At 46.6% G+C, this 27474-nt stretch overlaps 2 protein-coding genes across 5 annotated transcripts in view; both read right to left on the bottom strand.

The window, feature by feature from the left end:
• Positions 1 to 3211, bottom strand: part of TTC33 (tetratricopeptide repeat domain 33) — a 186459-nt gene extending 183248 nt beyond the window's left edge. For 2 of the 4 annotated variants that reach the window (XR_011853131.1, XM_072135453.1), the window contains exon 1: positions 2814 to 2838. Coding sequence is in view for 1 of the 4 variants with exons in the window: in XM_072135453.1 (XP_071991554.1) it covers positions 2814 to 2823 (10 nt within the window). In the remaining 3 variants the exon portion in view is untranslated. Of the gene's footprint in view, positions 1 to 2813; positions 2839 to 2887; positions 3017 to 3046 lie in introns of those variants that run through there. The other 2 variants (XM_072135467.1, XM_072135478.1) reach the window with 2 other exon arrangements.
• An 8766-nt stretch (positions 3212 to 11977) lies between these two features.
• On the bottom strand, positions 11978 to 25620 carry PRKAA1 (protein kinase AMP-activated catalytic subunit alpha 1). The gene is made up of 9 exons (XM_072135493.1): positions 25362 to 25620; positions 20080 to 20221; positions 19399 to 19492; positions 18774 to 18918; positions 18477 to 18564; positions 17533 to 17757; positions 16036 to 16525; positions 13453 to 13579; positions 11978 to 12276 (listed from the first exon to the last, which is right to left on the bottom strand). Exons 1-9 carry the CDS (start codon positions 25486 to 25488, stop codon positions 12029 to 12031), a joined length of 1686 nt encoding a protein of 561 aa, XP_071991594.1. The 5' UTR covers positions 25489 to 25620; the 3' UTR covers positions 11978 to 12028.
• Positions 25621 to 27474: the final 1854 nt, after the last annotated feature.

Here is a 27474-nt window from a genome sequence, read left to right on the forward strand (position 1 = left end):
AGCACCAGGTGCCCCCTCACCCACAGCTTTCCCTCAGCATCAGGTGCCCCCTCACCCACAGCTATCCCTCAGCATCAGGTGCCCCCTCACCCACAGCTATCCCTCAGCATCAGGTGCCCCCTCACCCACAGCTATCCCTCACCACCAGGTGCCCCCTCACCCACAGCTATCCCTCACCACCAGGTGCCCCCTCACCCACAGCTATCCCTCAGCACCAGGTGCCCCCTCATCCACAGCTATCCCTCATCACCAGGTGCCCCCTCACCCATATTTATTCCTCATCACCAGGTGCCCCCTCACCCACAGCTATCCCTCATCAACAGGTGCCCCCTCACCCACAGCTATCCCTCAGCACCAGGTGCCCCCTCATCCACAGCTATCCCTCAGCACCAGGTGCCCCCTCACCCGCAGCTATCCCTCAGCACCAGGTGCCCCCTCACCCACATCTATCCCTCATCACCAGGTGCCCCCCTCACCCACAGCTATCCCTCAGCACCAGGTGCCCCCTCACCCTCAGCTATCCCTCAGCATCAGGTGCCCCTCACCCACAGCTATCCCTCATCACCAGGTGCCCCCTCACCCACAGCTATCCCTCAGCACCAGGTGCCCCCTCACCCACAGCTATCCCTCATCACCAGGTGCCCCCTCACCCACAGCTATCCCTCAGCACCAGGTGCCCCCTCACCCACAGCTATCCCTCAGCACCAGGTGCCCCCTAACCCAAAGCTATCCCTCAGCATCAGGTGCTCCCTCACCCACAGCTATCCCTCAGCACCAGGTGCCCCTCACCCACAGCTATCCCTCATCACCAGGTGCCCCCCTCACCCACAGCTATCCCTCAGCACAGGTGCCTCCTCACCCACATCTATCCCTCAGCATCAGGTGCCCCCTCACCCACAGCTATCCCTCAGCCCCAGGTGCCCCCTCACCCACAGCTATCCCTCAGCACCAGGTGCCCCCTCACCCACAGCTATCCTTCAGCACCAGGTGCCCCCTCACCCACAGCTATCCCTCATCACCAGGTGGCCCCTCACCCACAGCTATCCCTCAGCCCCAGGTGCCCCCTCACCCACAGCTATCCCTCAGCACCAGGTGCCCCCTCACCCACAGCTATCCCTCAGCACCAGGTGCCCCCTCACCCACATCTATCCCTCATCACCAGGTGCCCCCTCACCCACATCTATCCCTCAGCATCAGGTGCCCCCTCACCCACATCTATCCCTCAGCACCAGGTGCCCCCTCACTCACAGCTATCCCTCATCACCAGGTACCCCCTCACCAGCAGCTATCCCTCAGCACCAGGTGCCCCCTCACCCACATCTATCCCTCATCACCAGGTGCGGCCTCACCCACAGCTATCCCTCAGCACCAGGTGCCCCCTCACCCACATCTATCCCTCAGCACCAGGTGCCCCCTCACCCACATCTATCCCTCATCACCAGGTGCGGCCTCACCCACAGCTATCCCTCAGCACCAGGTGCCCCCTCACCCACAGCTATCCCTCAGCACCAGGTGCCCCCTCCCCCACAGCTATCCCTCAGCATCAGGTGCCCCCTCACCCACATCTATCCCTCAGCACCAGGTGCCCCCTCACCCACAACTATCCCTCAGCATCAGGTGCCCCCTCACCCACAGCTGTCCCTCAGCACCAGGTGCCCCCTCACCCACAGCTATCCCTCAGCACCAGGTGCCCCCTCACCCACAGCTATCCCTCAGCACCAGGTGCCCCCTCACCCACAGCTATCCCTCAGCACCAGGTGCCCTCTCACCCACAGCTATCCCTCAGCACCAGGTGCCCCCTCACCCGCAGCTATCCCTCAGCACCAGGTGCCCCCTCACCCACAGCTGTCCCTCAGCATCAGGTGCCCCCTCACCCATAGCTATCCCTCAGCATCAGGTGCCCCCTCACCCACAGCTATCCCTCAGCATCAGGTGCCCCCTCACCCATAGCTATCCCTCAGCACCAGGTGCCCCCTCACCCACAGCTATCCCTCAGCACCAGGTGCCCCCTCATCCACAGCTATCCCTCAGCATCAGGTGCCCCCTCACCCACAGCTATCCCTCAGCACCAGGTGCCCCCTCATCCACAGCTATCCCTCAGCACCAGGTGCCCCCTCACCCACAGCTATCCCTCAGCATCAGGTGCCCCCTCACCCATAGCTATCCCTCAGCATCAGGTGCCCCCTCACCCACAGCTCTCCCTCAGCCCCAGGTGCCCCCTCACCCACATCTATCCCTCATCACCAGGTGCCCCTCACCCACAGCTATCCCTCAGCACCAGGTGCCCCCTCACCCACAGCTTTCCCTCAGCACCAGGTGCCCCCTCACCCACATCTATCCCTCAGCATCAGGTGCCCCTCACCCACAGCTATCCCTCAGCCCCAGGTGCCCCCTCACCCACATCTATCCCTCATCACCAGGTGCCCCTCACCCACAGCTATCCCTCAGCACCAGGTGCCCCCTCATCCACAGCTATCCCTCAGCACCAGATGCCCCTCACCCACAGCTATCCCTCAGCCCCAGGTGCCCCCTCACCCACATCTATCCCTCATCACCAGGTGCCCCTCACCCACAGCTATCCCTCAGCACCAGGTGCCCCTCACCCACAGCTATCCCTCAGCATCAGGTGCCCCCTCACCCACAGCTATCCCTCACCCACAGCTATCCCTCAGCATCAGGTGCCCCTCACCCACAGCTATCCCTCAGCCCCAGGTGCCCCCTCACCCACAGCTATCCCTCAGCACCAGGTGCCCCCTCACCCACAGCTCTCCCTCAGCACCAGGTGTCCCTTCGCGGCCTTGTTGCCCCCTCACCCCGGGTCATCCATATACATGCATGTGGGCACACACAGGGGTATGAGGGAGACAGCATAGAAAAGTCTCCGAACCCTGAAGGGTTGATGTGGGGGATTCTCCGTCATATACATTCTATCTGGGCCTCAACCATTACACCGGGGGCGGTTCTGTGTCTGTTCTGGAGAAGCTTTATTTACATATAACTGGACAATCCCCGGACAGCGCCGCGGTCTCTGCCGCACAATGTTTACCTTCAGCTGCAGTATCTTCCTCCTCCGTACACAGAGATTGCTGTCCGTACGGTCAAACATAAGTCACCATAGGAATCCAGACATAAAACTAGTTGGTGTACGGACCTCAGAAGTCTTTTCCATGGGTTATATCATATTTGGCCTCGACTGTCGTTTAACTTTCAGTTTCTAGCCAATCATCGGTGCTGCATTGAACGTGGTAGCTATTGCCAAGTGTGACGTAGAGGCACGTGATTCTTATTGACCAATCCGACTCTGCGTTCCTCTCAGGAGTCCTTATATGAGCGCACGGCGGGTTTCCCGGACTGTGTGCGCAGGGGGTTGTGTCCCGGTAGATGTTGGGTTGCGCTGCTGTCATTGTGCACTGATGATTGCTCTCATTTAAGCTTTACTGCGCTACAGGACATCATAATGAGTTTTGGGAAGAGTGACTCAAGTTGAATTTTGTGGCTGGGAAGGTAGAATCAGGGTGAAATCTCACGGTTTGCAGCCACCACAAGGGGGCGCTCACTGCATACAGAGATACATTGTCCTGACTGTATTTAATAAAAAATGTAACACCCTTCTTGCAGGTTGTTGGTGTGATATCAGAGATGTGTAATCTACTCCAAAAGAGTCTGTCCTGGATCCTGGAAAGAAGGAGACCACCGCAGTCTCTTCACTTCCATCCGAAAACAGCACAATAACTAAGTTACTCATTAATGGGACCGCCATCAATTACAAAAACAGGGATCCCACCCCCAATAAATAACATAGACTTGGGGGGGAACGTGTATCATTCATTTTCCTTTGCGACTTTTTAAAGTCGGGACTCCTGAGCAGGGCTATGTATTTATGTATCTTTCTAAATTTGCCAATGTGATACATGTCTGTTTATTTTTTCTTGGTCTCTGGTATGTGGTTTTTTTTTTTAATTTCTTTAGGTGCATGTATGGAATAAAGCATGGGGTCAGTTGTTCGTTTTCCACCTAAAAAGTCGTAAAAATAAAGAAAACATCTGTCTTACATGTAGATACATTTAGGAACACTGCAATAGACACCGTCTTAACTTCTTAAAACCTCGGCATAGTTGCAGAAATGAACCTAAAAAGTCCCAAAAACTCAAAAAAACTGCAAAAAAGAGAAAAATAGCAGATCAAATGGCTCTGGCCATCTCCGTTGTGCTACAGGGGTACATCGGACCCCCATTCTAGTGATCTGTGGGGGTCCCATCACTCTGACGCCTATCAATCAGCAAGTTGGGCTCTATCCATGACAGAAACCTAACTTGCATCATGGGAAAACCTCTTTAAGTCTTTGTCCTTGTAAAACTCTATGCACTTAAGACATCTACGTTCCATCCATCCACAGACACATAACACCAGGCGGTTGTGATGACAATCTCCATATTTTATTCAAAGATCATACAGAAATGAGTAAAAAAAAAAAAAAAAACACTAATTCAAGGTTTCCAACAAATAGTGTATCCATTCGCTGTTATACCTGCGCCCTTGATACCATCATAGTGGACACCACCACTGGTTCTGGACAAAGGCTCCTCTTCACCCTAATAACAGGTCTCATCATTTCTAGATCTCTTCTGTAAATATCTGGATCTTCTATAAGGCCGGCGGCACACGTGGTGTTTTGAACCTGTTTTTGGGCCGTTTTTAAGCAGTCCGTTAAAAACCGCATGCGTTTTTGACCCGTTTTAATGAAGATAATTGGTAAAAACAGTCAAAAACGCATCCTTTTTTAACAGACTGCTTAAAAACGGCCCAAAAACGGGTTCAAAACGTGCTGTCGGCCTAAGGGGGCGTCAGGGATTTTAAAGGAACAGAAAATACACCAATGATATTTCAGCATTTCCTCCACTTTAACCCCTCAAGCACAAAGACGTATTTTACGGCCGTGTTATTTTGCGGTTGCTCACATCCTCATGACGTTCTATGGGCTTATACACACAGAGGAGGATTGCATAGCACTTCTTTCACACAATAATAATAATTTAGGTATATAGCGCCTACAGACTATGCAGCGCTGCACAAAGCTTGCCAAATTGTAATGTGTTGCGTTACGTTTTTGACGCAATTCAAAAGCTTCAGCCTTGATCACATGCTGAGGTTACATTACATGTGTTTCCACTGCATCTGCTAAAACGCAATGTAACCTCAGCATGTGGTCATGATTCAAGCCTTTGGAATGCATCGAAAACACAGAAAAACCGTGACAATGCATCGTGCGAACACAGCCTGAGCCTAGAGCACCTGAGAATCTGACTCATAGCAGATCTTATTCTTGGTTTTCCGGCTCTTCCCTACTATACAAGTCTATGGGGCTGTGGAAAACTACTGCTGCAATCTGTGTGCACACTAACTGCAAAAACAGACAAAAGCCGTAGTTTGTGGTCAGAGCAAAGGAATGTTTATGTGCAGGCACAATATCCTACTGTATCTTGTATGAAATTGTGAAATGTATACAGAATTTTTTTATCAGAAGCTCCGCCATGACTTCTTCCTGTACTGTCCCTGGGTGCAGCAGGAGCCTCCTCACTCTCCAGTGTGTGGCTGTAATAATACTGGCTGCAGCAAGATCCACCTCCTGTACTGAACCAGGCTATAAAACACATATACAACTGTCTGCAGCAGGATCCTCCGTACACTTAATTGCCCTCCTCCCGTCCTGTGTCTGGCTGCACGACAACTGGCTTCAGCAGCAGCCTTCTCCACATCCTTCTCATTGTCCTGTGTCTGGCTCTATGACAAGCAGGAGCCTCCACAACCTCAATGTCCTGCTGTAATGTCCTTCTAATTGTCATGCGTCTAGCTACAAGACAACCGGCTGAGCCCATACTTTTTTTTTGTCAATTCCCCATCAAAAAGACCAGCAGAAACCCACCCCTTGTTATTCATCTGTCAGGAGATAAGTTCCTCTAAGGGACACAATGCTAGCGCATCGGAGAGGTCCTTGGGCCGATCACATATGCATTTCCAGTGCTAACCAGCACCCAGTGTCTCGTATTGTTTAAACGCAAGACACCCAATGGTGGTTCGCACCCGCCAGCCCCACCCTCTTGCTAGCGCTGTGTTAGGAAACACAACTCTAGTGGAACGTGTGACCACATCCAAGGTTTCCCAATTAATTTCTAGGTTCAGTTTCCCTTTAAGGCTATGGCTGCCTACATACAAGGAATAACCCTAAGGGTGGTGGCACACGTGGCGTTTTGAACCCATTTTTAGTCATGCGTTTTCAGTTTGTAAAAAAAAAACGCATCAGTTTTTGTCCGTTTTTAATTAACATAGTTGGGAAAACCTGACAAAAACGCATTGCGGTTTTTAACAAACTGAAAACGCACGACTAAAAACTGGTTCAAAATGCCACCACCCTAAGTTGATTGGTTACGGCCTGAAGGTGGCGCAGTCACTCATTATATACAATTATGGAAATAATAGCAGCAGAATAAAGTATAAGAAGATACTACAAATGCAGATGGAATAAGGCAATTTTTTTTTTATTCGCAGCGCCCTTTCGCTTCATTCAGGGGTCTCCATGGCCCATAGCACCTGTAGAAGTGCCAACCACTTGGGGGCCACATCCGCTTAAAGGGGTTGTCTCAAGTATTATAATGTCCTGTCAACACAGTATTGCATAGAACCAGAATTGGTTTTAGGGGCCCCCTACATTCTATCCAAACTGAGTGGATCACAGACTGGGACTGGATACATGGAGAAAACGGGGCAAAATCATATCGCTCTTCCAGTTCTTCACTCTTGGAGGCCATGTGCTTATAGTGGGAGAAGACGTACCTTACAGATTGCAGCCACTACTCTGCAAAGTCAAGAGTGAGGTGCCATGATCTTACAGGTATGGAGGACTCACAAGCTTGTTATGAGTGAGTAGGACTGACTCACACGCGTCAAACCCTTTACAACTGTTTAACTTCAAGGAGACCCCATCAGCAGGCTAGACCATGCAGACTGCAGCAGGTGTTATGTATAGTCCCTGGAGATAGGTGTAGTCAGACCGTGGTGTATGTAGTGGAATATGATAATAATCGTTATTTATATAGCACCATCAAATTCCATAGCATATATGGATTTATAATCCAGTTTTGGAAGGTCTGCAAGTGCACCGGAGGTATCCTCACACTGCTGTGCCAGTGTCTGCAGGGTTAAAACCCAACACTGCCTGAAAACAGCAGTGAATGTACACAATGCAAAACACTGGCTGCTTCAGTTTGAGCTTCACTGGAAAGTAGCAGCAAAAGTGAAAAATGGATTTATATTCCAGGATTGGAGCTTGAGGTGCACTGGAGGTGAGCCCTCACACTGCTGTGTTGTCAGCTCTCTGTACTGAGCTGTTCCCCAGAGCTTCCCTTTGCTTTAAGAAAAGGCTGTCGTAAGGCTATGGTTAAATACTATAGCAGCCAAGATGGAGGAGAGGTGCGGTGGTGGGAGTCACTGCACAGAGTGAAGCGCACAGCAGTGTGAGCACAAACCAGCACAGGTCTGATTACACCTCTCTCCAGGGACAACATCACAGGCTGCATATACTGGGAGTCATTTACCAAGGGTTCGAACGCCGCACTTTCGTCGGGTTTCCCGATTTGCCCCACGCGATCGGATTGTGTCGCATCGCCGCGATGGCGCGCGCACACACACACACAGGGGCCGTGGCCATCAGAAAACCTGACCGATTCGGAAAAACCGCAGAATTTAAAAAAAGAGTTTGTGTCACAAGATCAGCACTCACATGCACATAGGAGAAGGTGAGGTCCGGCGGACCTTGGCGCAGCAGCGACACCTGGTGGATATCGGACACACGGACCTTTGTGAATCCCGGCAGATCCAAATCAGCGCCAGACAACGCGCTATGGGATTGCGACTAGACCAGGAAAGCAATTTTTGGCATACTTCCCCTATAACATACATGTCCCTAACTGGATCGGCACTACGTACAGGATAAGGTAAGACAAACATTTGATCAATTTGCAGCTGTTATAGATATTATCTGACATCACGCACCACATTTGGACAGCAAAAAAAAAAAAAAAAAGACTTCCACTAATGTGACCCTGTACCCCCTGCCTTTGCTTCAATTTGATTTTGTCTAAGTGTCCAGACCAAGTGCATGTATGTCCCCCTAGAATGGCTCCGAGTCCTAATGATCTCTCAGCCATTAATGGGGCAACATGTATCATAGTTTTTCAGATGCCACTTTTTCAAGTTTCCTGAGGTTGACTACTTAATCATTGCAATGTATCTTAAGTTTTACCACTTTGTGATACATGTCATGAGTTGCCCGTTTAGTCTCACTTTTGAGACATTTGTGGTGTCCGACTTTTTAGTCCCCAAAAATTAATTTTATCAAAAGTAGGAGTTCTGAGTTCAGCCAGTTTTTTCAGGGCGCTTTCACACAGTGCGGCACATTTTTTGATGCATTCCAAAAGCTTCAGCCTTGATCACATGCTGAGGATACAATGGGGGACATTTACTATGGCGTTTCCGCCAGTTTTGTGGCGCTCTCACCACATGTTCTGCTCTCAGACCTATTTATTAGCTGTCGGGGACAGAAAAAATGCCTTTTTCCGTCTGCTCCGACTCTTCTCCGAAAAGGGGCAGGGCTTTGGCGGAGTGGAAACTCAGACACAATTACTATGTGTCGCAGCCCTTTTTTGGCGGTGTAAACTGACGGAAAGTAGACCAAAAGAAAACTGGTCTAGCAGGGACTGTTGGACACATTTCTGGTGCTCGGACAGATTTTGTCCCAGGGACAGAAAATAGTCTCGGCGCCAGAAATGTCTCTGCACAGCTCTACAATATTAAATGTGTGTCTTCTTACCGAGAGCAGGTCGGTAACAAAGCCAATGCAGACACCGACACTGTAAGTAAATGTCCCCCATTGAGTTTTAGCAGATGCAGAGGAAACACAATGTAACCTCAGCATGTGATCAAGGCTGGAGCCTTTGGAATGCGCCAAAAAACGCAATACAATGCATCGTGTGAACGCGCCCTCAGTGTCTGTTTTTCACACTCATTTTTGATCACTTAACACTGTATATGTTGCCCATGAAAGAGCCTAATGACTGGTCCATCTTTTCTATGGCAATGATCAGTGAACACCATTACACTTGTTGTGCATCTCAAAGTGCAATGCATTGTTGATGCATTTCCAAAGACTTGTATGGGGCATTTTGCACATGCGTGACTCAGGTTTCACAAAAAAAAAAAAAAAAAAATGCAAGTCTGAAAAAACACATTGAATGCATCCAGTGAGTGCAATAAGAGTTCTGCAGGTCAAAACCCCTAGTCCAGGGAGAGATGTGTATTAATACATTTGTGCATGTCAGCAGCAGCAGGACTATACACTCACCGGCCACTTTATTAGGTACACCTGGCCAACTGCTCGTTAACACTTAATTTCTAACCAGCCAATCACATGGCGGCAACTCGGTGCATATAGAGTGCGTTCACACATTGCAGTTAAAACTGCATCGCAATCAGCTTTGAGGTGATTTTAGGTGCAGTTTTGTCAATTGAACAGGTGAAAGACATGAACTGAACGAGTGAATGACATTTGTGGAGCAGGTTTCCCCTTCAAAATCAAATTCACTCGTTCATTTCATGTCTTTCACCTGTTCAATTGACAAAAAGTCACCTAAAACCGCCTCAAAGCTGATTGTGATGTAGTTTTAACTGCAACGTGTGACCGCACCCTTAGGCATGTAGACATGGTCAAGACAATCTCCTGCAGTTCTCCCGAGCATCAGTATGGGGAAGAAAGGTGATTTGAGTGCCTTTGAACGTGGCATGGTTGTTGGTGCCAGAAGGGCTGGTCTGAGTATTTCAGAAACTGCTGATCTACTGGGATTTTCACGCACAACCATCTCTAGGGTTTACAGAGAATGGTCCGAAAAAGGAAAAACATCCAGTGAGCGGCAGTTCTGTGGGCGGAAATGCCTTGTTGATGCCAGAGGAGAATGGGCAGACTGTTCGAACTGATAGAAAGGCAACAGTGACTCAAATCGCCACCCGTTACAACCAAGGTAGGCAGAAGAGCATCTCTGAACGCACAGTACGTCAAACTTTGAGGCAGATGGGCTACAGCAGCAGAAGACCACACCGGGTGCCACTCCTTTCAGCTAAGAACAGGAAACTGAGGCTACAATTTGCACAAGCTCATCGAAATTGGACAGTAGAAGATTGGAAAAACGTTGCCTGGTCTGATGAGTCTCGATTTCTGCTGCGACATTCGGATGGTAGGGTCAGAATTTGGCGTCAACAACATGAAAGCATGGATCCATCCTGCCTTGTATCAACGGTTCAGGCTGGTGGTGGTGGTGTCATGGTGTGGGGAATATTTTCTTGGCACTCTTTGGGCCCCTTGGTACAATGCCACAGCCTACCTGAGTATTGTTGCTGACCATGTCCATCCCTTTATGAGCACAATGTACCCTGTAACATCTGATGGCTACTTTCAGCAGGATAATGCGCCATGTCATAAAGCTGCAATCATCTCACACTGGTTTCTTGAACATGACAATGAGGTCACTGGACACAAATGGCCTCCACAGTCACCAGATCTCAATCCAATAGAGCATCTTTGGGATGTGGTGGAACGGGAGATTCGCATCATGGATGTGCAGCCGACAAATCTGCGGCAACTGTGTGATGCCATCATGTCAATATGGACCAAAATCTCTGAGGAGCTTCCAGCACCTTGTTGTATCTATGCCACGAAGAATTGAGGCAGTTCTGAAGGCAAAAGGGGGTCCAACCCGTTACTAGCATGGTGTACCTAATAAAGTGGCCGATGAGTATGTATGGATGTCTATTCCAGGATTGGAGCTTCTCCAAGTGCAATGGAGGTATCCTCACACTGCTGTGCTCAGCACTGTAGTAGTGTTCAGAGCAGAGAAGTGGAGCAGGTTAGTGTACAGAGCACAGCAGTGTAAGGACACATATACCCAGTACAATCCTAGGATATAAATCCATATTTCATAGTCCTGCTGCAACTATTGATTTGTAAAGAGCTATGGAAGTTATTATAATATTATTATTATTATTATTTAAAAGGTCTTATGATCTATAGATAGTTCCTGGGGAGAGATGTGTAGAGTCCAACACTGGCAGTCTACATGGTCTGATAGTCTCTTCCTGGCCAGTTTCCCACTTGCCGTTTGTTGCGTTTTTAAACGCATCCAAAATCCAAGTGGGAGGGGCACATGCCTTTGCAATGAAACGCTTGTTTCAGGCAAACCCCCCTCCCACTTGCATTTTGGATGCGTATAAAGACGCGACGAAAACACCACGTGGCAAACCGGCCTCACGCTAAAGAAAATCTGCTTGAGGCCTGGTTCCGTATTTAGGTTGAGTAGAAGGTATCCCAACACCCCATCAATAATATATCTACATTTCAGGCAAATTAGTATTTTCCTTTAATCAACACTTTTTTTTACATAAACAAAGTGATTCCCATCCCAGAACTTAAGGAATGTGTCATCTCCATATGATCATTAAAACTTTTTTTTTTTTTTTTTTTTTAATTTTCACCGCTGATATTAACATTCAACCTGCAACTTTGTGGAAAAAAAAAAAATTATAAAATCCTATTTTAGATCCCTTCACTCATCCATTAACCCCCAACCTCCTGATACATGACGCCCAAAGCCGTCACGATCTGTATAGAAATTAATGCAAAAATTAAACATGGAGAAAAAAAAAAATTAATAAAGTAAAAATTAAAAAGCCCAGTGTTCAATAAAATGTGCAATTAAAAGGTCCAGGGCAACCCTGAAGAACATTATATACAATCCAATAGATTCTGGGGTCTTGCAATGGGGGAGGGGGAATCACACATTAAACTTAACGTCTCCTATGTGCAAATAGCATCGGTGTTGGCGTCTCAGCTCGCTGTATAGTTATCACTGGATTAAAACTGGAAGCATTTGGCTACAAGTTACTGCGTGTTTATTGCTGGATATGAAAGAGTTAAGTGCCCCGCCTACCGCGCTAGGATTTTTATTAGGTTTGCACACATTTCGAAGAACTCTATGGTATGGCTTCCTGGTCGGGGGACCACATCATTGCTGGAGGAGTCCACGGAGGAGGTCAGGGACGAGGGGACTGAACCGTCAGACGACTTTGCGGGTGCTTCAGCGTCAGAATCTGTTTTCTGCCCTGTTCTGAAACTACCAGCGGATCCGGATCGTCTCCGGGGGGCGCCGTCAGGCTTGGTATCTGTGACATCGTCTGTTTGGAGAGAAATGTATTTATTGATATTGGAAGCGAAACTCTTGACCTGGTTATAATGACATTTGCAAACACTGCACTAGGGGCGGTCCTAATTCTACATGTTATTACCTATTCTCAAGATAAATGACAAGCTGCCGATTACTTGGGGGTCAGTCTAGTGGGAACTCCAATCACAAGACAGGGGTCCTACAGGGTGGGGCATACTAGAGTAATAACGTGGCCCCTTAAGTATTTTTATATGTTATTCCTTAGGCAGCGGGACATGTTCTATGCCCTCATTCTTCTACATCTTGTACTATAGACCTGTTGAGCTCATGGACAATGTAATTAGGATTGGGCTCAGTTTACGCAGGCTAGCTTTTCTAGCAGATCAAGGGTCCTCAGTTTATTGCATCCCCAGGGATTAACAGAGTCAATGACAGATCACACATTGCATATGGCACCAAGGTGAAGCAGTGTGTAAGGAGATCGCTGCCAAAATTTACAGTCCTTAGTAGAAAATTGTGCACCAGAGCTGCTTGTCAGAAGAGTCATGGATGTCATTGTAACAGAGCAGCAGCTGTACACAGGCAGATCATTCTCCGCAGTGATGAAGCATCAGCGCCTGCCAGTCTGAAAGATGAAGCTCCCTGCCAAATGCACAGTTTGGACCGAGCTTTGCTTGTATGAAAAATCCACCCCAGACGGCACAGATCTGAAACTCATCACTGCAAAAACACATTAAAAGGGAGCGGGCGGTGGTTCTGGAGCTTAGGCTCTAGAGGCCAAACCATCACTATGGGGGGGGGGGGGGGGAGGGGACCACAAATCTCACTACCATACAGACTAAAGCCAAGGATACAAAAGGTATGTCCTAGACACGTTTGCTACATATCAATTGTGAGTACAAGAGGTGGAAGACTCCATAATGAGTAGATGAAATGGTAATATAAACAAGCAATACACAGGATGGAGGAGACTACTCGGATTCCTTACATCTAGCCATGCAGCCATCTAGCAGAAATTGTAGAAGCATATTGTGCAAAGCTCTAGTAATATCCATATGATCACTACTCAGATGTGGATGTGACGTCTGGGTCTCCACATGTAACACCCAAACCTGTTTACTGGGATCCCATGTGCTGCCCTACCCCAATCCTAACAAACCCCCCCACTAACAGTGTCCCTCCTTACCGTCAATACTGCGGAAGTCCAGCAGGAAGGTTCTGCTGTCCACCTGGTATAGCTGCAGGCTCATTTTCGTATACATACTAGTCACTGGGTTTTTCCTCCTGACTCGTAGATAATAGGGGTTCACCACCTGCAGGATTCAAGCGGAGGACACAGGCTTCATTATAAGATGCAAATATCAGGGTTTATTTATAAAACTCCAGAACAGAACCAAAAAAATGGCTTAACCCGCAGGGAATTTTCGCTCATTTCTCGCTCTCCATCGTCAAAAGTCCATAACTTTTTCATTTTTCCGTGTACAGAGCTGTGTGAGGGCTTATTTTGTGCGTAACAAATTTTACTTTCCTGTGATGTTATTTATTATTCCATGCCATGTAGTGGGAAGCCGGAAAAAATTCCAAATGTGGAAAAATTGAAAAACATTCACGACTTTCACTCTGCGCTCCAAATAACACCTCTACTTTATTCTTTGGTTCGGTGCGATCGCGGTGATACCAAATTTATACAGGTTTTATTGCGTTTTAATACATTTTCACAAATTAAACAAAATGTGTACAAAAAAGAAAAAGAATTTTTTGCCATCTTCTGACGCTAATAACTTTTTCATACTTTGGGGTACGGAGCTGTGTGATGTGTCATTTTTTTGTGAAAATGAGCCGATGTTTTCATTGCTACTATTTTGAGGTCTGTGCGACATTTTGAATAAAAAATTTTTTTTATCTCATGTAAAAAGGTGTAAAAGTCGCGTTTCGGAGGTCACCACCGATTATAACCGTTTTTATATTTTGATCGGGCATTTTGGGACACACCGATACCCAATGCGTCTGTGATTTTTACTGTTTATTATGTTTTATATCAGTTCTAGGGAAAGGGGGTGATTTAAACTTCTAATATTCTATTTTTTTTACATTTTTTAAACTTTTTTTCTTCTATTTTTTTCACCATTTCTTAGACCCTCTAGGGTACATTAACCCTAGATGGTCCGATTGTTCCTACCATACAACTCTATGGCAGTATATGGCATTTCTGCACAGTATACATTACAATGAGCCACAGGCTCATTGTAATGAATATGCAGAAGCCATTAAAGCCTTGGGTCAGACAAAGACCCAAGGCTACCATGGCAACCTATCGACCCCCCCCCCCAGATGACGTTCAGGGGATCGGCGATTGGAGGTAAGATGGCGGCACCCATGCACCACCGGCGACTGGGGTGTTAGCGAAGGGTCTTTGCTGGGATATGCAGCAATGGGGCCCACCATCCAATAGCATTCCTGTACAATAAAACAATCTGCAATGTGAAGAGTCCCCACATTTTGGGTGTAACCAGCTCAGTTGCATCCTCCATGTCCACAGGGGAAAGGGGCAGGGATAAGTGGGCACGGAGCAGACTGCATCATTTAGACACACTGCAGCCTGCAGGGGCTCTCATAATGACACCAAAGCCCATCAGACTCATTTGAATATTTTAAACATTTTCTTAAATACAACAATCCAAAGATTTCAGAAGGGCGGTTCTGGAGAGGAGCTACAGAGATACACATTAGTGGTCAACCATCTGTACATCTTTAGAGTTAGTTACTGGAGGAGACCGACTGGAGAGAAAAAAAAAAAAAAAAGCTACATCTAGAGCACATCCCCCATTCACTTCTACGGGCACTAGCAGACTGCATGATCCCAGATCGGGCAGGTTTGCAGCTCCTGCAGTCTTTCCATTGTCATCGGAAAGTTCCGTATTACGTTTTTTTGACATTCATTTCACTGGACCCGTGTGCCGCTTTCCCCAGATTTGTGTGGAGGCTGTAGAAAACTCAGCAGGTCCTATCCCGCTCATAGTCTATGGCACGCGGGTGTCATCTGGATTTGAGGATCAGTTGCTACATCAGTCATGCGACTCTCCAATGGGTTTCGGACAAGCTAGTGACACGTGTCAACCCAGCCACAAAATTATACACAGATTGCAGTAAAAGACCACAGATCCGTACTTCATTTGCAGGAAGACATCGGCACAGACACTGAACTAGATTTACAGCTAAGGGAGACCTATATCCCCAGGTGCAGGGTGGGGGCGTTTTTGGGGAATGTAATAAAAGCTGCTGGATGGGAGAAGATACTGACTTGTAGGAATGTTTGAGTAAAGACACAAGGGGGGCATTTTTAAACCCTGCAATTGCAAAATTCTTGTTTATTTTGGTGCTATTCCTGCAATGGAAACATGGATATGCACTTTTTGGAAGAAAAAAAAAAAAAGTTTGGGGAGTAAAACCTTAGGACAGAAGGGCAGGATAGCAAGCAGATAGGGGACACGGATTAAGCATGCGAATTGCTGCACCATTCACTGCCCGGGCTAGTACTGTGCTCACAAGTGAATACCTTTCTTATGAGGGGGTATAATTTACTTTAAGACCCACCAGTTATCAGTTACTTATCTCTTATGGTATGTGAAGGGAAATTAGAACAGCGCCACTCCTGTCCACAGGCCGTGCATGGTACTGCAGCTCAGCCCACTGAAGTGAATGGAGAAGATAACACAATACACCTGAGGACAGACATGGCACCGCAGCCATTTTCTCACCCTGTCCTTACCTTCCACTCATAATCCAGTTGTTTCATCGCTCGGCAGACCTCGGCCATGATATCATTCGGTCGGCTCTGGCTTCTGATCCCTAGGTGCCATTTAGCTCTTCTAACCCCAACCTGATGCTTAGATTTCTGGGGGTTCAGCTCATCCAGAGTGTGTCTCTGCCGAGGAGACTCTGCTACCAGGAAAGGGACTCTTTCAGGATGGGGGCGAGGGGTGTGAGGTTCATCAACAAATGAATCCGGAGGACTTGTAGCCAAATAAAAATCCTTGGCCTCGTTCATGATCCTCCGGTTGTCTATGATGAGGTGATAGGCCACGGCTAGTGGGTCCTGGTGGTTGCGGCTGTACAGGCAGCTGAGCACCTCCTCCTCCGTGCACTCACACTTATCACACACTTCCTTTAAGGCTTCGTCGTCAATCATGTTGGTGCTGTAGGTCGGGTCCTCGGGGAACAGGTATTTGGGGAGATCCTGTTTAAACCATTCATGTTCTCTAAATTAAATTGATGTAACAGATTAACAACAAGCCAAGTACAAATGATTGGATAATAGTCCCTCCAAACTGGTTATAACAGTGCTAGGGAGTTACATTCAGGAAGACTCCGTCCTTTTGAGCGACAGGACAGGTCATTAATCTCAGAGGAAGTTTCACAACATCTGGAGTCACAAATGCAAAACCACTTTAGACTCCAGCACTTTAATGTCTGGGTTAAAGGAAATCTACCACAAAATCCATTATGATAGAGCAGGGACACTTACTCATAGATCCAGGCACCGTGGCACTGATATCCTTCTTAAGTTTGGCCTCCTTAATTGTAAAATCAACTCTTAAAATTATGCTAATGGCCATAAAGGCTATAGTCCTGTTATCAGAGCTGTTGCTTCGCAGCCTCTTACACTGCAGCAGCACCTCCACTGTGCGCACACTGCTGCAGAGATTACAGGAAGTGCAGGGGAGGGAAGAGATATGCTGCTGCAGTGTAACAGCTTATGAAGCCAAAGCACAGATGGCTTCTTCAACATGCCCAAAGCCCCGCAGACTCACTAGAATAACTTTAAAAGTGGATTTTAGAAGTAAGGAGGCCATTTATAACAAACAGAAGATTACCACAGTCATGGTGCCTGGTTAATCATGATGATGCTAGATTTTGGGATGTAACGAGACTTTTGGTTATGCCCTAGCACAGGATAACAATATTGGTGGAGGTTTGATATTTGGGACCCGTGATTATATCACCCTGGTCACATGGCATTAGGCCATGCTCCTCGTCTTGCTGTATAGATCCCTAGATACCATGCAAGTTTTTAACTCTGATTTCATGGGGACATGAGGGAAACAATTTTTAGCTATAGAAGTGGGTCAGATAGTTACTCTCTATAGGAACCTGCCACTAGCTGTATTTGTGAAAAATGTGGTGACCGATTCCCTTCAGTCCCATTATAGGCTTATTACAGTTGGCTGCTCATCTTTCCCTTACTGAGCATGTGGTCACTAGTTACCGGATATCTCTGATTGTCGCCCTCTTCATGGGGTCCACCTGTAACATGTGCTTTAGCAGGCTGATGACTGGCGGGTTCAGATACTGCGGAGTGTAGAAGATCCCATCACAGATTTTCTTGAAAAGCGTTGGCACATGGTCATCATCGAATGGGAGCGTCCCGCACAGTAATGCATAGAGAATCACCCCGCTGCTCCAGATGTCCACTTCTGGACCTGCGTATAACCTGAGGGGCAAGATGGAAGATGTTGAGTCCAAGGAGCAGATTATTATTATCTGATTAATACAAATCTCTAAGTCATTTAATGACCATTTACTGATTGTTCATTTACTTATTTTTCTGAAATCACAGAGGAGGCAGTCGTGACAGAGGTGCTGGTAGAATTCAGGTTTCCTATTCAGCAGCCATGGATCATAGGAACCTGTAGTCTAGAAGTGTTGTGGGCATGCCCTGTGACCGGTGCAGAGGTCATTGTGCAGGGAAAGACAAGCTTTGCCATCACTTATGGGGTGTGTATATATAATATATCTATCTATATATCTTGTCCTTGATATGAAATGTGAAGTTATGCAGAACATAAAGTGTCAGACTATTGTGAGACTGAGCAATGTGGAAACTGTAATATAGCATAACAATGACAGGACTCAGTGTTGATGGTCACAGCTGCCCAGGTCACTGAGCATTAGTGATTCTCTCACTGAAGTCAACGATTTGTTAAAGAATACCTCTAAAGAGGTCATCCAAACAACCCCCAACCTGACACACTCCTGCACAATACATCCTTGCCTTCCTGTTTTATCTGCCTCCTTGTTTTGCCATTAATCCCATGATGCCTCAGCACAGCACCACCTCTGATTATTCCCCCAACTACATACTACCCGCTATAAACATGCAGTCTTGATGCTGAGCTGTGAGCTCCAGGAATCCCTGTACCATATACCTACCTCCCAGATATCACTTCTGGTGCAGCGTAATTGGGAGAGCCGCAGCTTGTCCTTAGAAACTCTCCATCTGCCATCATATTTGAGAGACCTATAGATTAAGAACAGGCACAGAATTAGGATATTGTACCAAATTCAAGTAAAGCTGCTCTGCACTGACTGCAGATCTTCTGTATTGCATCGTGACAGAATCATTGACATTGCTATATGACAGGCTCATATAGCAATAAGCCGCTGCAGAGTAGGAGCTCGGTGGGGTCATAGAATAAAAGCAGCTCCAATAAAGACAGTAATCCTTACCAAAGTCGGCTATCTTTGCATTCATGTGTGCATCCAGGAGGACGTTCTCTGGTTTCAAGTCTCGGTGCACCACCATGTGCCGGTGGCAGTAGTCCACACCAGAAAGGATCTGCTGGAACAAACGTCTGGACTCCTTTTCATCCAACTACAAGGGGAAAAAAAAAAATAAGAAAAATTCCAAATAAAGGCTCATTGTAAGCAGCCAAGACAATCCCCCTTTCTTCTACACCACATCAGTTAACACCAAATACAGATCTAGCTCGACAAACATCAATATGACCAAAACATTGCAAAGTATAATGTGATCTCTGATTCACACTATTGTTTATATTCACCATATTCTGTTATAAAGCATCTGAATTAAAAAGATTATAGATTGGTGTGTGCCATATTTTCTACTATGAACCCCCCTCCCCAATCTGCTCCAAAGTCTCTGCTGGATTTATTCTAGGCCTGCACCTGCCCTACAAGCAATGGCTCAGTAGGCTCAGATGTGCCATTGCTACATCCATAAACCAGCAGCGAGTCTAAAGCAACGAGTGATAAAAACACAGAATAGCTGAAAACCACAACAGTCGGTAAAAGCCACGGAACATTGCACTGCGCAAAATAAAGACCGACTTACCTTCCCGTTCTTACATATATAATCAAAGAGCTCTCCGCCAGCGACATACTCCATTACCATAAAGATATCTGTCGGCGTGCTGATCACTTGGTACCTGAGAAGAGATGAAAAGACGTGAACAAGTCTTCAGGGCAGGAACAAGTCTACCGATCTCGGATCTAAAATTTAGAGATATAGGAATAGCATATATATTATACATACACAAATGTAAGTTCCGGATTACTGAGGAACCAACCATTCAGACCCCCAACAACCCCCCCACCCACCCCAAAAAAAAAAGAAAAAAAGAATCATGAGAATGTGGCCTTGCAAGTGTCCCCATATATGAATGCAAACACATATAGGTTAGACTTGATGGACTGACATCTTTTTCTAGATTTTATAAGGAGCAAAAAGTCAAACAACCTCCTTCGTTCTATTCAAGGAGATGGACTATGCAGCAGACGTCTAATCTCCGGCTGTATCAGTACAGGGCTGGTTCAGAGGTAAAGGCTCCTTGATGCAAATCCCCCATAGTAAACATTGCAGCACAGGATGGAGCAATGAGCAGCAGGACAGACGTCTCGTGCAACGCCAAACGTCAGCAGCTTTTATATGATCAGAGCGAAGAGAACACCCGCTATCCATCACATCCTACAAGATACAACCATCACCCCATAAAGAAAAGCCCCGAATACTCACAGCTTTATGATATGAGGGTGTCTAAAAAGCTTCAGATTCTGGATTTCTCTCCGAATCTTTCCCACTACATCGAGGCTTCGGATCTTCTGTCTGTTAAGAATCTTAACCGCGACCTTGTGGCCTGTGAGTTCATGCTTCCCCACTAATGGAGAGGAAATAAAATAATGGGAGCTTATATCAATCTTCTTGCCAAAGCAGCCATTACCCTTCACCCACAGGATGGTAGGTTTCCAGGAGCTGCACACAAGCTAAGCAGATAGGACACCATGTACAATATGCTCACCTCTTTCTGCTCTATAACATACTGCCTACAGTTTGAACACTCTGTACAGTCTGGTCACCTATTCCTGCGCTATAACATGCCGCCCGCAGACAGGATGCCAAGTACAAACTGATCAGCTCCCCTGCTCTATAACATACTGCATGTAGATAGGACACCATGTACAAGGAGCATGTTATAGAGCAGGAGGAGCTGTGCACAGTGCCACATGATATGAGACATGTAGAGAGCAGCAGAATAAATCAATGAACCACCAGATTTCATCATGGCGCCAAAGGGCTATTACAATCACATTTTTTATGGCACAGATAGACAGGTCTGTGTGTTCAGGGTCACATATGCAGGAAAGCTTTAAACCTTACAGATAGTGACAATATAACCTGGAGAACCTGCAGGAAGCGGTGTGGCAATACTCTGCAGATCACAGGACACAGACACCTTCATCTCTGCAGTAGAGATAAGCGGTGATAATCAGCGACCTTGGACGGGACAGTCTCATGAACAATCCATATGTCACATAGACGCAGGATTATGTGAGACCAGGAGTGGAGGGGTTCTCATCCCCTTCCCTAGATCTGCCATGGACACCCCTGACTGTCCAAACTTATACAACAACAAGCTCCTTCTCCACGACATCAAGTAGAAATTAAGGTTCTTCTTGGCCAAGGATTAGATTTGTGTCAAAACTTCACCACCCAGACAACAATCCTGATAACTTTCTCTTACAGAAAATCTAAGCCCACCACAAGCACAGTCCAGATGTGGCAGACAAGTCTCCTACAGAGGACTCTTAATAAATGCTATTGTTGTCAATGTTTCCGGTCAGCCTCACAGTATGGAAAGCAAAGTATTGTCCTGCGGAGACTGAGGGACGATCTGACGCGAGACATCGACTCCAGGGCAGCCACAGCCTTTCCTGTCATTCTTATAGCAGCTCAGGCTGGGATGGGCACACACAACACTAGGAAAGAAAATCACATTGCAACTTGTTAACCAAATGTTCCAACCCATATTTCACAGTTCTGCTGCTACTACTAACATACACAAAGGCATGATAAAACCATCTCTCCAGGGCATCACAGCGGCCCTCTATATACACACACACAAGCAGAGGAGGAGACACTGCCTCCTCACACCGACCCTCTCTACATACAAGCAGAGGAGGAGGAGACGCTGGACTCTACATCTTCAGTTTAAACTAAAAAAACTTGCATTTTTTTTGCTCCATGCAACGGCAAACACACAGATCAGCATGGAACTTCCATGTTTGGTAAAGTGACTGCTCCGTACACCCCACACCATGTTACAAGCTGATCGCTATCGCTAGATCCCAGCACAGCTACACGGCATAACAACCCCCAACATGACTGCAAGAGTCCATCAGGAAGCCCAGAGAACCCCTTCTACCCGAGGTCTCCGCTTATTTGCGGATACATGTATGACAGCTTGCGCCACTTGCGAGTCTTGCATTCTACACCAATGGACTTTTACTATGACATGTGAGCCCCATCACTGCCAGCAAACAGGACCGGATGTGATTGGTGTGTTAGGACCCCTCAATGGCTGATGGATAGAGACTACATGGGCCGGGATAGGATCTGCTCTGAGTTTTGGGGCTTTGTGTTTTATACTGCAGTCATAGCCTAAACGACCCCCCTTTGTGCACCAAATTATAAATCTGCTAGAAGCCGTAGAACATGTTATCAATTGCCGACAGACAGCTACAGGATTATGCACAAGAACCCTATGAAGGTAACTTACACCCCTCTCCATTTAACCGAACTACACTACCGAATATAACTTATCTATCCCCCAGGCCTCCTAGATGAGGTGCAGAGAGTGCTTGCTGGAGGCAGTAACCTTCCCCTCCAAATACTCTGATGTGAAGTTGATGATTGTGTAATATAAATGCCCCTGGGGTGCACAGAAGACACCGGGCTCCTCCGTCTCCCTTTTAGGAGCCTCTTGCACAAGATGCACAAATCAGATTTCTATAGACTTATAGAATTGTACAAGACGCTGGAATGTGCCATATTTATCTTCACAACAGGGTTAATGTGTCGGAATCATGTAGGTCACAAATATTTTCGATCCCGTCTTCAAAGGGGAACCTGCTGAAGGTGAAAGGGACGCTCCACCCGCCAATCTGCCCTACAGTGACTACAGGACTGCTGATAAAATTTATTATACCGCATAACAATGTCCAGCGCTAGGTATTAGAGGCGGCCCGGCCTTAAAGGAAGGAACAGAACAGACTTAACCCGTTCATGGCTGTGTAATACTGCAGCACCTGAAGCCCTGGAAGCCGCCACATACAGGACTAAGGCAAGGAGGCTCTGGTACACTAAACCAAGCACAGGAGGTCCCCTACTTAAGAACACCCGACTTGAACACGACCCCTAGATAGAAACGGACCTCTGGTAATTAGTAATTTACTGTACTTTAGCCCTAGGCTATAATAAACAGCTGTAACAGTTATCACAGGTGTCTGCAATTAAGTATTGTTAATCCTGGTTCTTATGACAATCCAACATTCTTAAAATCCAATTGTCACAGAGACCAAAAAAAATAAAAAATATTTGACTTTACAATTATAAAATACTGTTCCAACTTGCATACAAATTCAACTTAAGAACAAACCTACAGAACCTATCCTGTACATAGGCCGGGGACTGCCTGTATACACACCAGTCATCTGTCCAGTCCGGCACAATGTGGCCATAACCGCAAAGCTTCCTCTATAGGGAACAATGTGACAGACAAACTCCCACCAATGGAGAATCTATAACCCTTTCTACATAGTTTGGGAGGTTACCAAGAGTTTCAACTACAAGACTAGTTGTACTGCCCTCACAGGGGTTTTCAGAGATTTGGTAAATTTCCTTAGGGGTAGACTGATATCCCACCTGTGGAGGGTCCCTCTCATTGAGGCCCCTCTTCCTGTCTGAGGCTCCCGATCTGCTCATGACTGAGCACTGACCAATTCAACAGCAAATCAGGTAACATGCAGTTCCTATGCACCAGAGAAAGAGCCACAATATCCCGAATATTTTTTTGCAAAGTCACTACCTCAAGTTTTTCCCCAGTTTTCAGGATCCCCCTTAAAGGGATTTTCCAATGAAACGAATTAGGCCCTATCCTGTGGACAGGGCTTACTTGAAGATTGGTGGGGGTCTCATTGATGGAGATCACAGATCAAGAGAACGGGGGTCCCATGTATCCCAGTTAGACAGGACGTTGCTCCCCGAGATCACTGGAGCAGCCGGTCATGCATGGTACAGGTAGCACACGGCTACATTCACTTCAATCTATTCATTCATCTATTTGAATGGACACACTGCCTACTGTACCGTGCTGGAAAATATACGCTATGTTCCCTCTTGACATATTTGTTCTGCCCAGTTTTCTGGGGTGAGGGTAAGGATCATTCAACATCCCCCCCCCCCTTGTGCTTCAATCAGGTACAGCCCAGGTGAGCACAGCCCTGTGCAAGGAGCCTTACAGGGAGGCACTAGGATCCACAGTAGACACAGGGGCATTTGCACATGTAATGACCCCCCTGCCTGTTACATGCATGCGCACATTATTACCATTATTACACCGCCTTGTACATAAGCAACAAAACCTATAGAGAACTGTAACACACAAAGCAATAACTACACTGGAGCATTCAGCGCACAAGACTATAACTCCACATGGGAAGTTCTCCGTAATGGTCCACGACCGACTGCATAATACGCATCCCCCTCTGCAACTCGCACGTATTAAAGGGGGTGTCAGATGCCCAGAACTCCCACCAATGAGATGCAGCACCCGGATCAGGCCAGTCAGGTTACTTAGTTCTGCACGGCTCTGCCCAATTAAGTTAAAGTAACTGGGGCACAATATAATGTTGGTTAGGTGTCAGGGCAGCATGGTGGCTTAGGGGTTAGCATTACAGCCTTGCAGCGCTGGGGACTTGGGTTCAAGTCCCAGGTCAACATCTGCAAAGAGTGCATGTTTTCTCCATGTTATCATGGGTTTCCTACGGGTCCTCCAGTTTCCTCCCACACTCCAAAAACATACTGGTAGGTTGTTTAGATTGTGAGCCCCATGGAGACAGGGAGCAATTTGGCAAAACTCTGTAGCGCTGCGTAATCTGTGTGTGCTATACACATTGGTGGTGATACAGACATCTATTGCTTATCCCATTCAGGCCTATGGCCATTACATTACCTCACATTAATCCGCATACAATAACCTTACTGCAACCAAGTGTCATCAATGGGGTTCAGCTGGAGGACAGGGACTCCTTGCATTATAAGTCATGTTGATGCAAGGACCCCCTTTCACTCCACTATACTCTGAACAGCCTGTAGGTCCGGTTCCACAGACTGAGAACATTGGTTTGCAGGGGACCTGAGGCTTGGGCCATGAGCGCCCCCTACAGACCAAATAGATCCTTCTCTGGCTAGATAGGTAAAAAACACCCAGTCTAGTTCCTATAAGTCACACCTACAAATACGGCCACCACCGTACAACAGAAAAGCACCAAGAACCGAAAATATTCAGATTTACTGGTTTACAGTAAAATAATCACTACTGAAGACCCAAATCATGGGGGTTCCCATTAATTATCAGGGTGTTGAGTGCCCAGAATAGAGACGTGATATCAAGAGCACACATGACATCACATCTCATTCACATAACAGTTGTATGACATCACAACTGACTATATAACGGCGCAAATTGCAACATCAATGCTGGATATGACAAAAGATTTTATTAAAGAGTTTATTTTAGGCTTGGTGGCTGTATCCAAGGGCAATATATCCCAGCATCATCCAATAATATGCCCTCACTGTCACCCCCTTCAGGCCACAGCTCACCCCTGCAGCAGCTGTGCCAATAAGGTACGTAGTACTATAATTATAAGTTGTCAACCCCCTCACCACTCCCACTGTCACCATAACAACAACCAGCGCCGTAACCCAGGCCTCACCGCACCTCAGGCCGCACTCACCTTTCACTTTGCCGAAAGTGCCCACCCCCAGCGTGTCCCCCAGGATGTAATGGCCGATCTTCACCCTGCCGTCATGATGCTTCTGTTTATCAGCCGCCATCTTCCGCAAGGAACTGAGTCTGCGCATTGCGCGCTCCCGAGCGCCGGGGAATAAGAGGAGGCGGAGGCGCGCACAGGAGGCGGGATGTGGGCGGGGTTACAGGATGCTAGGACATTATTGGCTACTTAGCGGAGGGGCGGCACCGGCGGTGTTTCCTGGTAAACAAGCAGCACAGAATCCCGCCACTTCTAGTCACAGCCGCCCTGGTGCGGATACTCCGTGTGTGAGCGGCCATGTATCAGATATTTCTGAGGTAAAATTGCCCATGGAAGCCAATCAGAGCTCAGCTTTACATTTCAAAACAGCTGTGGGGAGATGAAAGCTGAGCTCTGATTGGTTGCAATGGACGACTAGAACAGTTGTGTCAGACACTTGTGATAAATCTCCCTCATTACTGTCAGTGTCTCTTACTGTATAAAATAATTGCATTAAAAGACGGAACCCTCATTTACCACCTCCTTGTCATAGCCTGTCAGCTCTTGTTTCATATGACCGTGTGTATTGTTAATTTGTATAAGTCTCATGACTTGTGCAGTGCTGTGGAATATGGTGGCGGATTTGTAGAAGGATTTGTTGATTTGGGTATCATGATCCATTTTGAAGTCGTTCAGGTGCAGTTTCTTATTGTTACAGGGGAAAGACCTGAACTGGTGAGGTTTTTATGAAAATGTGAAAAATCGCACCTAAAGTTCAAAGCCGCATAACATCCTACAAAAATGAGAGAATGCGTACAGAACCATGGAGACATAGAGCAGACATTCGGTAAATGTAGGTTTTTTGCTGTTATGATTCTGTGTTGAAAAAGTAGAACATTTTGAATTTTGAAAATCGAGAATTTTTCCTAATTTTCACCAAATATGTTTTTTTTTTTCAGAAGTAAATGCAAAACATACCATCAAAATGTTTCAACTAACATGAAGTGCAAAGTGTCACGAGAAAACAATTTCAAAATCACTTGGATATGTGAAAGTGTTCCAAAGTGATAACCACTTATAGTGACACATGTGGGTGGTGTCAGGTAGGTGAAAAGTGGCTTTGCCGGTAAGGGGTTAACCTCCACTGGGCAGGATCATCCTGTGACTTCTTCTAGTTAAATGTCTGTGTTTTCTGTGTTTTGTATTTCCATTTGTTCTCATCTGAACATAATGTATGTGATCCACCTATAGAATTTATAGCACCTTGGAGTTACTGTTGCTCTATAATAAGTGTAGTAGCTGCTCTGTGAGCAGTTTTCCATTGCACATGACACCCCCTAGTGGCAGGAATGTGTAGTGCAGTTATTTCAGACACAGATCTCATCATAGGCCGCATCCACACAGAGGTATTTGTGGTCAAGGTTTAATTTTTCTTACAAAATCTGATTCCTATCCGAGAGCATACTTTAGGACAAGTCATATACAATGGGGGGACATTAATCATAGTTTGTTAGACAGCTTTTGACGTTTTTATGCGCAAAAATCTGGCGCAGTTCAATAAGTCTGGCACTTAGAGTGGTTTTTAAGTGCCTGGGCCGTATCTGACATAGATCCCGAGCAAACATCTGTATAGCAGCTGCTCACTATTAATAATTTGGGCCTAAAAAGGTGCAAAAATGCACCTACTCTGAGCAGGTGCACTTCCAAAAAACTTCACTTTTCATTACTAAAAACAAAGCTTTTTGTTTGCCAAATGTACAATAACCTCCATGCAACATGGAAAATCCTTCTGCTCAGTTTTAAATTGTAAAATTTCACCAGTAACGACTTCATTATTGTCTATAGGATCATCTCTGGGAGTGATTATTGTCTTATTGTACAGATCTGAGAATATTATCAGACGCCATTTCCTGGACATTATAATAAAAAAGGCAAAGACTCATTTCAGCAAGAATTATTTTTTTTTTTTTTCCCATTTCTGTAACTTTTAGTCTCTGCAGTTAACCAGTTTGTGACCGCCCGACGTGTATTCACGGCGGCGGTCGGTTTGCGCTGCATGGAGAAGGCTCACGGGCCGAGCCCTCTCCATAGCCGGTAA

Source organism: Engystomops pustulosus, chromosome 1 (genome assembly GCF_040894005.1).
Source record: "Engystomops pustulosus chromosome 1, aEngPut4.maternal, whole genome shotgun sequence".
In the NCBI taxonomy this organism is placed as follows: Eukaryota; Metazoa; Chordata; class Amphibia; order Anura; family Leptodactylidae; genus Engystomops; species Engystomops pustulosus.